General features: G+C 39.0%; 1 protein-coding gene and 1 long non-coding RNA gene across 29 annotated transcripts in view; one reads left to right on the top strand and one right to left on the bottom strand.

The window, feature by feature from the left end:
* The first annotated feature begins 806 nt into the window (after positions 1-806).
* LOC147348226 (uncharacterized) lies at positions 807-4,594 on the top strand. Its single transcript, XR_015151238.1, has 3 exons — positions 807-1,026; positions 1,550-1,614; positions 4,568-4,594. It is a non-coding gene; the product is annotated as an uncharacterized LOC147348226 (long non-coding RNA).
* Positions 4,595-6,958: 2,364 nt separating this feature from the next.
* The window catches only part of CHL1 (cell adhesion molecule L1 like), a 355,943-nt gene continuing 350,214 nt past the window's right edge, over positions 6,959-12,687 (bottom strand). For all 28 annotated transcript variants that reach the window (XM_086366681.1, XM_086366694.1, XM_086366676.1 and 25 more), the window contains 2 exons: positions 11,925-11,997; positions 6,959-8,284 (listed from right to left, as the gene is read on the bottom strand). In XM_086366681.1, the coding sequence (XP_086222807.1) occupies positions 8,068-8,284; positions 11,925-11,997 (290 nt within the window). In that variant the 3' untranslated portion in view covers positions 6,959-8,067. The remainder of the gene's footprint in view (positions 8,285-11,924; positions 11,998-12,687) is intronic.

A 12,687-nucleotide genomic window follows, 5' to 3' on the forward strand; every position in this document is an offset into this window, starting at 1 on the left:
CTTGTAAAACACTCCCATCTAGTGGTTGATTCTTTTAATTACATCTTTTATTAAACTAGGACAATTATAAGATGCTTCCACTGTTTAAATCAAAGAAGTATGTGTTGGTATTTTACAAATTAATTTTAAGATAATACATTTCAATTTAGAATGTAAAATTTATCTTATATTTGCTGCATGAAATTATAAATATCTTCACCATGAAAATCATTCTACTATAGATTGTAGTGCAGTTAAGTTCTTTGTATGTAACTTGCTGAAATTTACTCCCCCCCCCCAAAAAAAAATCTGTATTGTCTCTTATAACTGGAATTACTGAGTTAATGATTACTTAGCCACCTACAGAACAACTTCCTTTCCTGAAAGCAGAAGGGAGGAGGGCATGGTGGCAGCTTTGGAAAAGATTGGTTTCCCCACGGTCAGGCCTGCTGTGTGCAGTTCTGTATTTTTACTGAGGCACCTGTATATTATTTTTTTAAATTGAGATATAATTGACATGACATTATTTTCATATATAAAACATCTGACTTAGCTTTATATGTATATTGTATGTATATGTATACCACCAAAATACGCTGAACATATTCTAAATGTATGCATGTTTACAAAATGTAAACAGGTTTTTTTTTGAAGTATAGCTGACATATTATGCTTTTGAACTGTGGTGTTGGAGAAGACTGTTGAGAATCCCTTGGACTGCAAGGAGATCTAACCAGTCAAGCCTAAAGGAGATCAGTCCTGAGTGTTCATTGGAAGGACTGATGTTGAAGCTGAAACTCCAATACTTTGGCCACCTGATGCGAAGAACTGACTCTTTAGAAAATACCCTGATGCAGGGAAAGATTGAGGGCAGGAGGAGAAGGGGACAACAGAGGATGAGACGGTTGGATGGCATCACCGACTCAATGGACATGAGTTTGAGTGAACTCTGGGAGTTGGTGATGGACAAGGAGGCCTGGCGTGCTGCAGTCCATGGGGTCACAAAAGTCAGACACAACTGAGTGAACTGAACTGACATTATAAAAGGTAAGTTACAGGTGTACAACATTGATATCCACCATTTTTAAATGTTAAATGCCATCTATAGCTATTATAAAATATCGACCACCTTCCCTGTATTGTATAATGTATCCTCAAAGCTTCTTTATTTTGTGCATGATAGTTTGTAACTCTGAATATCCTGTTCCTAGGTTGCTTCTCCCCAAGGTAACTGCTAGTATAGTTTTTAATATCTGAATTTTTTTCTTTTCTGGTATATTTACTCATTTGGTCTATAGATTCTACATGTAAGTGATACCATCCAGTTTGCTTTTCTCTGACTTATTTCACTTAGCACAGTGCCCTCCAAGTCTGTCCATGTTGCTACAAATGGCAAAAAAAAAAAAAAATAATGTGGTTTTTTTTTTTTTTGCAATGTAATTACTCTCTAATCTGTGGCTCACCCACTCAGGAATATGGGACTTGACTATATCACCAGTCTACCCTGCCTACCTGTCTCCTTGAGGTGTGTACTTTGTCTTCAGTTGTAGATGATTTTTTTTTCTTGTAGGTTCCAGTCTTTCATCGTTGGCAATTCTGCAAATGTTTGTGATTTTGATGTGACCTTGTGAGAAGGTGAGCCCAGGGTCTTTCTACTCCTCCATCTTGTCCAATCTCTCCCAGATCAGTGAGTTTTAATAAGCAGACTAATCTGGTTTTTTGCTTACTTTTATTTCTTCTTTCCCATGTGGTGCTTAAGCTCATTCAGTTACTCAACAACTATTTTTTTGAGAACTGTTTCATGCCGGGGCCAATTCTGGGTGTCAGAGCAGGGAACAAGATAGGCAAAGTTGCTTTTCTCGTGGAAAAAAGCATGTTCACATTGTAGTAGGTGCAGAGAAGACAAAAATTAAATAAGGATATCAATTAGTAATGACTGCTTTGAAGAAATAAGGAGTAATGTAACAGTCCCTGACTACTTCAGAGTTAATAATCAGAAACATCTCCATATAAGTGAGCTTTAAATAGACTATAAGCCCGTTTATAGAAGATTTGGGGGGACATTTCAGACAGAAAAACAGTAGGTAGGTCGGTAAAGTACCTCACATATGGTCATGTGGTTAAGAGTTTAGAATCTTGGCTGAATTCACTGAGAAACCATTAATATAATCTGATGTATACTTTGTAAGGCTTTCTGGGATTGTTTGACAGATTTCAGAGGACCACAGAAATGAAGCAAGAAGACCAGCCCTAAGAAATAGATGTCTTGGTTTAGAGTGGTAGCAATAGTGGTAAACTCTGAGTTTAAAAGTATTTTAGAGTTACAATTGATAGATGATGTGAAACACGGAGGAACAGTGGGTCCAGGAATGCCTTTCCGGCTTTGGGTTTGAATGACATAGTGGATAATAGGGTCATGTATTAAGATGGAGAACCCAGAGAAAGAACAGTTTAGAGGTGCTAGTGGAGATTGTTTCATGTATCTGGACTAGCATCTTCTCAAATGCATTCGTTATTTGGAATATCTCCTGTGACTATTTAACAAATATTTTAAAAATGTCCCTCAGATGCCAGAGATTATGCTAGACAGTTGATGTTTCATAAAAAAGAAGATGCCCTTATAGAATTTCTGGACTAATCAGAGTAATAGACATGGTAATTACTATAAAAATGCAACAGTGACTAGTACAAATATTGAGAGGTAAGTAATCATCGGATACACTAAAAAAATGTGATTTGACCAAGTTATGAAAGTTTGGGGAGCTTTCTCTAAAGAAATGACATTAAACTTTGAAACAGATAAGTGATTTTGTGAAGAAGTAAGTTTAAAATGGTCACGACAGGAAGAAATTGACCAAATACTCAGAGCTGATAAAAGCTGAGTCTTAGCCTGAATTCCTTAAAAGAGCCTGGAGCAGTCAGTATATGGACTACTAATTTATTAGGGAGTGCAGTCCCCATAAACTAGTATTAGGCACAAGGGAAAGGGAGAATGAAGCAGGGAAAAAAAAAAATTAATAGATTCTATTCAATTGGCCCCTGTTAAATGCAAATGACTGATCTAATCCTTGGGACGATCCTGTATAAGGGATGTGGGAAGGGGCATGAGACAAGAAAGAAGGTTGGAATTTACCTACCAGTATCCCTGTATCACTGTAAAACCCTTACTCTGTGGGGTTTTAATTCCTCCATGAGCAGGAATAGGGACCAGGCAGGATTCCATGGCATCTCATGCCATAGTGGCAAGGGAAGGGCTTTCTGGAAGAGTTTCATCATGAGCACTCCCCTTCATTTCCACCTGGATTTAGTCTGTCATTCCTGGAGAGCCACTCACTCCAACTGCGGCCGGTACAAGACTGACAGCAACTCAAGAATCCAAAGTACGGCTTAAGAAGCATTTGATACAATCGCTGTAACAGGAAGGAAGGAAGGAAGGGAACGATGGTAAACCATGGGATTCAGGACCTGAGGAGGAATCTGACCATGCTGGATAATGAGGAGCAATTAAAGACTTTTTGCTGTCTCTTAAGAACAATGGAAAGTCACGTGGGGCGAGCAGAGTAAGGATGAAGTTGGTTTAGCTGAAGTGTTCCTGGGCCAGTCCAGGACATACACAAGCGATAACATCAACAGAATTTAGTGACAGGTTGAACGTGGGGAAGGAGAAGACTGAATATGAAGGAGGATGGTTTATGGCTTGAGTACTTACTGTTGCTTAAAATCACTGAGCTGCACAGTTGTGGTAGGGGGTGGGAGTTGAACAGCTTTAGCAGGGGAAAATTATACATCCACTTTCCTCCTGTCATCAGAGGGCAGACATCAAGTAAGGAGTCATCTATGAAAAACTTCAGATGTACGGATTTTGGAATAGAAATTCTTCAAAGTTGGCAGTCTGCACGTGACAATCAAACTCTTGGAAGTATGAGATACTTCAGGGAGACGATAGCGTGGGAAAGAGACTTAGGATTGAGTCTGCCAGGAACTTGAGGATCCAGTAAGCGTGGATACCATATTTTCTTCCTGGAGAATTGCATTGTAGCAGATTTACCTACAAAAATGACTGCTTTTTAGGTTGTATACACTGAACTCTTTTATAGACACAGTTTTGCCTGTTTTCCCCTAGTATACGTTCTGACCATACTGTATTAAAACCAAGAAGTTTCTAACCATGAATAAGTCAACTTTAAACTACAACCCACCTTTCTAAAGTGTTTCTAAGAGGAGTGAGGGAATAAAAAAGTATATATACTGTATGTAAACTGCTTAGTACACAGAAAATGCTTTTTAGAAATCACAATTTTCAGTAGATTTTCTGCTGAGCCGGATCAGGTGTTCCGACGACCCACTAGCCTTGGTGGAAAGTACAGCCTATCGGATGTTTCCTTGCAAAGGAACACTTACACATTGTTCTAAAACCAATCAGAGGAATATATGTTCATCTTAATTTTACATTTATCGTAACTAGAGAGTTTATTGGCATATTACAGTTTGTAGATGATATTAAATGGTCTATTTGTAAAAATTATCATTCAGCTCAAAATACCTTACTTATACCTTTATGCTCTACTAATTTATACTTCATTTACAGATATCCCAGGATCAGAGGCAACTGAAGGTAAGGTTGATACGTAAATCCTGACTCTCCTTATGTGGATAGAAAAAAGGCAAACATTTTTAGAGTACGTGAAGTTGAACGTTTATTGGGAAAGTTGAATTTCTTGTATACTGAAAATATTTTTAAACCATACATATTCATAAGCATAATACAAACACCACCTACAATACAAACACATTTTAATAAGGTTCTACTATGAATATTAATTCTAGCCAAAAGAAAATCAGGTAAACCAGTTCTGCGTATCTTTTATCTGCTTTGATGATGTAATCCAACAATTTAAGATATAAACAAAGTAAGCTTTGGCACAACCCTACTTACGTCACTATGGGAACTAGGATACATACTACCACAGATTACAAACCCAATCCCTTCATAATCAATTTAAAATTGTTACAAGAAGCAAACCTTAATGACATGTAAACATTTTTAGGGTTTCAGTTGGCAATTATGTCTTAAATGCTTAGAAAAACACACCACCATTTCTCATTATTGTTCTCTCTTTAGCTCATCTCTTCCATGAATATAAAGTAGGAAAAATATTATTTGAGACTTCCAGCATAATTCCATTGTGCTTTACACTTTTATAAATATGGATACATCTAAAATATCAGATGCCTTTTTACCAACAATAAATCCACCAAATTCACATTTTCTTATAAACACATGCAAAATTAGTGAAAGACACTTTTGTATAGCAAAGACCCTGCTTAATTTCCTTCTGATTAATAATTTTGGATGGCATGTGCAAACCATACTGCTCATTGAACAGTAGATTTATTTCCTGTAGAATTGTTCTTCTATAAAAATATATTTATGTGTTCACAGGAAAAAAGTTGGTATGTGTGGAGTGACTTTTTGACGTATCATTAGATTAGAGGTTTGTTTATGAAGTTAGAAGGCATCTTAGCTTTTATCATTTTCAAATTTTTCTTCATACAAAAGAACACCCTGTGACAGAGATAAGGTAACTGAGATCATCGTTAGCACTTTAAAGTCGAGACAGTTTGAAGCAAAGGGGTCACGCAACTTGCCTAAGGTTTACGTACAACGTCAGTGCTGGAACCAGGAAGAGAACTTGCATTTTCCTAACCCTCGAACAGCTCCCTAGGAACTGATTCCCACCATCAATCCTGGAGATTATATACAATCTATTACATTGAAATAATATTGGCTGTAGGCTAGAGAAAGTTAGTCATAGACCTATTCCTTCTGTGCAGATTCCCAGTAGAAACCAAATGCTATTGAAACAGGGTAATGAAGAGTCATAGCTAAAGGCAATCTTCAAGCAATCTCGTTTTTCAAATCCATATGTTTGGGACAGTCAGAAAATATGAGCAGGAACATGCTTATTGCTCACAAGTTAAAGAACGCTGTGATCCAGGAAAATAAAACATTATTTGTGTTAACTTCTAATTGAAAGGTGATTAAATTTATATTAATCCTAATGCATTTTTGAGACTATGTCCAACCTGCAGAAACCTTTTCAGCTGATGACAAAGATGAGGAACCGGGATACTGGAAGAACTAAGCTCAGAAGTCCTAACCTTGGCCTCACTGATAGCTGAGTACCAGAAATTCCCCCCAGGTAAGTCCAAACATGATGACTCTTCCTCGAGACAAGCTCTGCCTTAAAATTAGGTGGGGATCAAGCTCAAGGTGCTGGAGGGGTGTGTGGCTCCTCATTCCCAGCTTGAGGACCACAGTGCCTTCCCACTTTGGAAATCCTTCCATCAGAAGTGTGGTCAAGTCCTGACCCACCAAGTATTGTTGTAAGAAAGACATTCTTTTCTGCTGCCTATCCATTTGGGAGGACACACAAGGTTTAAAATGGTAATTAGATATTCAGTGTGGATTACTGCTTGACTGTTATACACAATCCCTCATTTTGGTCCACAAGAGAGAGAGTGGGCTACATGAATAAAAGTCAAGGCTTGAACAATCTGTACCCATGGGTAGAGTTCAAAAATGAAAGTAAAACCTGCGAGTTGGTTTCACGTAAACATAATTCAGAAATATACTTAAGGATTTAATGGTAAGGTTAAGAAATATTTCCATAAAATGAGAAGCTCAACACTGAATTTTACTGACACATATGCACAGTCCTTCATAGTATTTCTAAACTTCTCTCATGTACAATTTGAGAAGGACCAGTAGTTCACAGGCCAGGAAATAAATTCTCTGAATTTGTACTAGCTTTGACAGAAGGAGAACACAGAAAAATATCCCACCCTGAAGATTCTTAAAATGTGATATAGGCAAACATATATATAGGAATTTATGCTGTAAACGGTTTTTCTTGGCGGGCTGGGGTAGGAGTACAGTCAACAAAAATTTACTTTGAAAAATATGAAAACATTCCCCTCAATATTTATATGATATTTTATTTTGAGATTGTTGGAAAAGCATATAAGAACAAAATCCAAATGCTTTGTACAAAGTCTTCAGAGTTTGGGAACCTCATGTTATTGGTCATAGCTGTGGATTGATGAAAAATGGTATATTACTATATACTCTAGCTGTACAGACATGCCTGTTAATGTTCTTCTCACTTCAAAATAAAACAATCTCTATTTTAAATTGTGTAAATATTAACATAATATGTACAATGCATTCACGAAATATATGGAACATACCATTATACAAACATAGGTAAAAGCAGTCAATTTAGAAATGGAGATATCAAATAGATACAGTTGTCAGACCCCAGCATCACAGACACCTCTCTTGCCTGTTCTTTCGTAAGATCACCTTCTGACCACTGCTTCTATTGCAGCTGAATTGAGTCCAAGAAAAACAAACAAAAGTGTTTTTAGGTGTCATAACTGATAGAAACTAAGTTCATGTTGAAACTGAAAGAATTCTGTTTAAGCAAGACCATCTCAGGGCAAAGAGTTAGGAGCTCAATAAATACTAATTGATTGTTCACCTAAGACTTCTGCTAGTAACATTTTAAATAATAAATTCAGACTATATATATTCAATGAAGTGTTATTTAATAAGACATTCATATTCCTCTTTACAGCTTAAATAACCAGGTGGCTTACCATCTTTTAACCTGTTATGAAGTGAAGTCACTGAGACAGTTCTCCGAGACTTGAGTACACGTGTGCACACGCAGAAAACCCACAAGGCAGCAACATCTATGCAAACACAGTGAAGAGTGGAGCCAGGCAGGGATGATTTCAGCGGAGAGAGACTTTGGATTCAGTTGAGGTGAACCTAAATACAGGATCTGTTTTTGTGGTTTGCATTTTGAGCACCTGAAAAAAAAAAAACTCCAGGCCTATAGTGCTAGGTATTTTCACTTTTTCAAGGCAGTGCTCTTTTTCTGAACAGAGTTGCAGGATGTTTGAATTCTGGGTGAAAGCTTCTGCCAGAATGTTTCTATTCTATATGAAAGTTCTTGCTCCCTTGAACAGTTAAATCTGGAAGGTTGGTGTGAACCACTGGTTTGGTGCTACGTGCTCTGTTTATGCCCGGAGTGGAAACGTTGCTGTGGAACTCCCATTGCTTTCCACAGATCCCTTCTCCTTAGACCCAGCATAGGCACCGATAAAAGAGCCATCCTCGTTGAAGAGACCGTGGTCACCTTCTCCGTACTCCACTAAGCTGTCGGCACTCTCTGTGGCCTGCATATCCCTGTTAAGGGACCGAAGGCTTCCTTTGAGAGGTTTTTCGTCACTGTCACTAGAAAATCAAAAAGAATAGTTTGACAAAATCTGAAATATTCCTGGAAAGCAAGACTCATGCCAAAGTGCTAATAGGTTTTAAAAATTTCCAGATAACCATGTTAGCACTGAAGACAGATTCTAAATGACCCTTTCATAAAGAAATGTTTAGAAAGTCATTACCAATTTGTGTTATGCTGAGTAACTGAGAAACTTTTCTGCCATTCACAACACTCCTGCTTCCCTTTAAAACTGAGACACACAGATATTCAATCTGCTTATGTACATAGAAAACAAATGTTATTTCCTACACTTTCAGAACTCCTGGTCATCAAAGCTTGATCTTCTGTCTTCACCTTTGATCCTCCGTATTTTTCCAGATCCTTCCAAAAATGTCTCTCTTATCCAGGTTAATCAATTAAATTCTGTTTCTTGTAACCAAAGAACTTCAATACAGTTTATAAATTCAGGGTTGTTAAATTAGAAAAAGAATAGCTGGTATTTTTAGAATAGGAATGTTACAAGTATCCTGCATTTATGCTCTGAGTTTTATTCTTTAACAAATCCAACTCTGAGTTAGTAAAATGTCTTTCATATGATACAGTTTTCTTCATTTCTAGCTGAGGATTTTTTTTTTAATACCAACATCTTTCACACTATAAAGCTGTATACCAAATGAGAAGATTTTATAAAATTCTAAAAAGGAAAAATTGGGGTAAAAGGTAATTAGCACATGATGAGTACTTTATAGAATGGGGTAGTAGCTGGTGGTGTCCATCAAATTGTTCCATTTTGCTCAGTTTTTCTAGAAGCAGGGCAGGATGGTACTTCACTTCCCTCTGTGTTAGGCAGTGCCATATGATTTGCTTTGGCCAAAGAAAAGTGAGCAGGAATGACAGTGTCACTTTAGAGTTAGTGCTCCCTGTGCCATATTCCGGTTCACTGCTGTGGTGACCTGCATACTCACCTACCAGCCAGTTGTTCCTAAGGACCAGGATGGCCAGAGCCATCTATGGTGGACACAGGCATGTGGACACACAACTTGAGAGAAAAATATCTGGAGTTGTTTTCACTAGCAGCATAACTACCACACAATTGCACTCATCTCACACGCTAGTAAAGTAATGCTCGAAATTCTCCAAGCCAGACGTCAGCAGTACGTGAACTATGAACTTCCAGATGTTCAAGCTGGTTTTAGAAAAGGCAGAGGAACCAGAGATCAAATTGCCAACATCCGCTAGATCATCCAAAAAGTGAGACAGTTCCAGAAAAACATCTATTCCTGCTTTATTGACTATGCCAAAGCCTTTGACTGTGTGGATCACAATAAACTGTGGAAAATTCTGAAAGAGGTGGGAATACCAGACCACCTGACTTGCCTCTTGAGAAACCTATATGCAGGTCAGGAAGCAACAGTTAGAACTGGACATGGAACAACAGACTGGTTCCAAATAGGAAAAGGACTACGTCAAGGCTGTATATTGGCACCCTGCTTATTTAACTTCTATGCAGAGTACATCATGAGAAATCCTGGGCTGGAAGAAGCACAAGCTGGAATCAAGATTGTGGGGAGAAATATCAAGAACCTCAGATATGCAGATGACACCACCCTTATGGCAGAAAGTGAAGAGGAACTCAAAAGCCTGTTGATGAAAGTGAAAGAGGAGAGTGAAAAAGTTGGCTTAAAGCTCAGCACTCAGAAAACGAAGATCATGGCATCTGGTCCCATCACTTCATGGGAAATAGATGGGGAAACAGTGGAAACAGTGGCAGACTTTTGGGCTCCAAAATCACCACAGATGGTGATTGCAGCCATGAAATTAAAAGACACTTACTCCTTGGAGGGAAAGTTATGACCAACCCAGATAGCATATTCAAAAGCAGAGACATTATTTTGCCAACAAAGGTCTGTTTTTCCAGTGGTCGTGTATGAATGTGAGAGTTGGACTGTGAAGAAGGTTGAGTGCCGAAGAATTGATGCTTTTGAACTGTGGTGTTGGAGAAGACTCTTGAGAGTCCCTTGGACTGCAAGGAGATCCAACCAGTCCATTCTAAAGGAGATCAGTCCTGGGTGTTCACTGGAAAGAATGATGCTGAAGCTGAAACTCCAGTACTTTGGCCACCTCATGCGAAGAGCTGACTCATTGGAAAAGACCCGGATGCTGGGAGGGATTGGGGGCAGGAGGAGAAGGGGACGACAGACGATGAGATGGCTGGATGGCATCACTGGCTCGATGGACGTGAGTCTGAGTGAACTCTGGGAGTTGGTGATGGACAGGGAGGCCTGGTGTGCTGCGATTCATGGGGTCGCAGAGAGTCGGACACGACTGAGTGACTGAACTGAACTGAATCAAAGTAAAAGAGTGTTTACTAAATGGAGGAAAGAAAAATAAGCATAGAGGCAAGGAGAGCTTACCATGAGGTTCAGATGTACATTGGTTAGTGTGTGTGTGTGTGTGTGTGTGTGCGCGCGCGCGCGCGCGTGTGTGCTTAGTCTCTCAGTCGTGTCTGATTCTTTTGCAACCCCATGGACTGTAGCTTACCGGGCTCCTCTGTCCATGGAATTCTAGGCAAGAATACTGGAATGGGTTGTCATTTCCTTCTCCAGGGATCCTCCCAACCCAGGGACTGAACCCACATCTCCTGCATTGGCAGGAAGATTCTTTACCATCTGAGCAACCTGGGAAGCCCACATAAGTTAATGCAGGAGAGCTAATGAGAATATTCCACATCTCTGTTTATAATGATGGATCCAGGGCAGGGGCCAGTCAGAGCCAACTGAGTCTGCTCTGTAATATGGATCCTGGTCGTGTGTGCTAATGGTCGTATATGCTTGGAAACTGCAACAGCTCCCTTGGCTGCAGTATACAGAGCACCTGACTGAAAACAACAGAGTCCTCAACAGGAACAGGTAAGTCAAGAAGAGGGTGATGGGAAGGTGAAGATGCACACTGACAACAAGAGAGTGAGAAGGGTAACACACCCTCAAGAGGTACTTACCTCCTACCAGATTTCCTGCAGTTTCTCCCATTTTGGCACACTTGTGTAAGTTTGGTCCAGGGGTTAAGACTGACACAATCTTTTTCATCCTTTAAAGACTGTCTCAACCTTCTTTGGATGAACTCTTACCAGAGCTCATCTTAGACAGCAATAGTTGCTCCCTTTTTTGTTCTTATTCTCTTTAATTAATTGCAATCATTTGCATAGATAATTCCCCCCCTCCCCACAGACTAGGTTCATCTTGAGGACATGTTTTGTGACTTACACACCTTTGTAGGTCCACACCGCAGGTACACAAAATACACGTTTATGCGTATACACTGAATACAACCTGAGTTCACAGTGGCTACGGTGAGGAGTGACTACAAGATATTTTATCTATTTTATATAGATAATCTCTAAATAACAATACTGTCCTGTGAATAACACCTTTCAAGGAAATTGTCCAAGCACACAGAGTCTACCTAGATAGCAGTTACACCTCTTCACACAGACATCTAGTTGCTATCAATCACTTGTATTACTATTCTTTATAAGGGTGTTAAAATGTAGTCCTGTAAGCTTTAAGTAGAAATGCTTTTTTTTTTACATATTTTAAAGTTTATTTAACCTGATGGATATATGCTTTGATGCATTTTTAAATGGAGTGTAATGTTTACCTGTATTCTCCAAAGGTTTCATCTTTCGCTGACTGAACTTCAGGGTCTGGGTGAAGATCCTCCTTTTCTTTCACTAAACACACACAGGTAGAGGAGTAATACGAGTCACTTTTAAAGACATATATCTTCAAAGCACTGTTAATAAGTCAAGTGTTTGATGTCTGTACCTATTCACTCATCTTTCACCTCTTTGTTACCAGCGTTACAGCCTGGTGCAGTTATACATGAATTCAGTATTATGTGGGCAACATGTCTTAATGAAAGAGTCAAACGTAGTTACAGTCGCTCAATGAAGACCAAATTACTGCATGTACATTTCACTGTGCTTCCCTTGTGGCTCAGACGGTAAAGCGTCTGCCTACAATGTGGGAGACCCGGGTTCTATCCCTGGGTCAGGAAGTTCCCCTGGAGAAGGAAATGGCAACCCACTCCAGTATTCCTGCCTGGAAAATCCCATGGACTGAGGAGCCTGGTGGGCTACAGTCCATGGGGTCGCAAAAAGTCGGACACGACTGAGCAATTTACTATGCTAAACTTCCTGAAAATGTCATTGGCTGATATCAGATCGATGTTGTTAAACTACAGGACTAAAAAGTCTATCATTGCGTTGTTCTCTTCTTACTCCAAACTGCCTCAATAATCAGAATATTAAAGTCTATAATACCATAGGTTAAATGAGATTTATTCTAAACAGTGGGATATAGAACATGAAGATTGTTGCCTCCTTGTGCTCAGAAAATTCGAACTAAAATCCCCTGTCATG

This window comes from Bos grunniens, chromosome 22, assembly GCF_055505025.1.
Source record: "Bos grunniens cultivar Pamir isolate PY7600 chromosome 22, Bosgru_T2T1.0, whole genome shotgun sequence".
Taxonomy (NCBI): domain Eukaryota; kingdom Metazoa; phylum Chordata; class Mammalia; order Artiodactyla; family Bovidae; genus Bos; species Bos grunniens.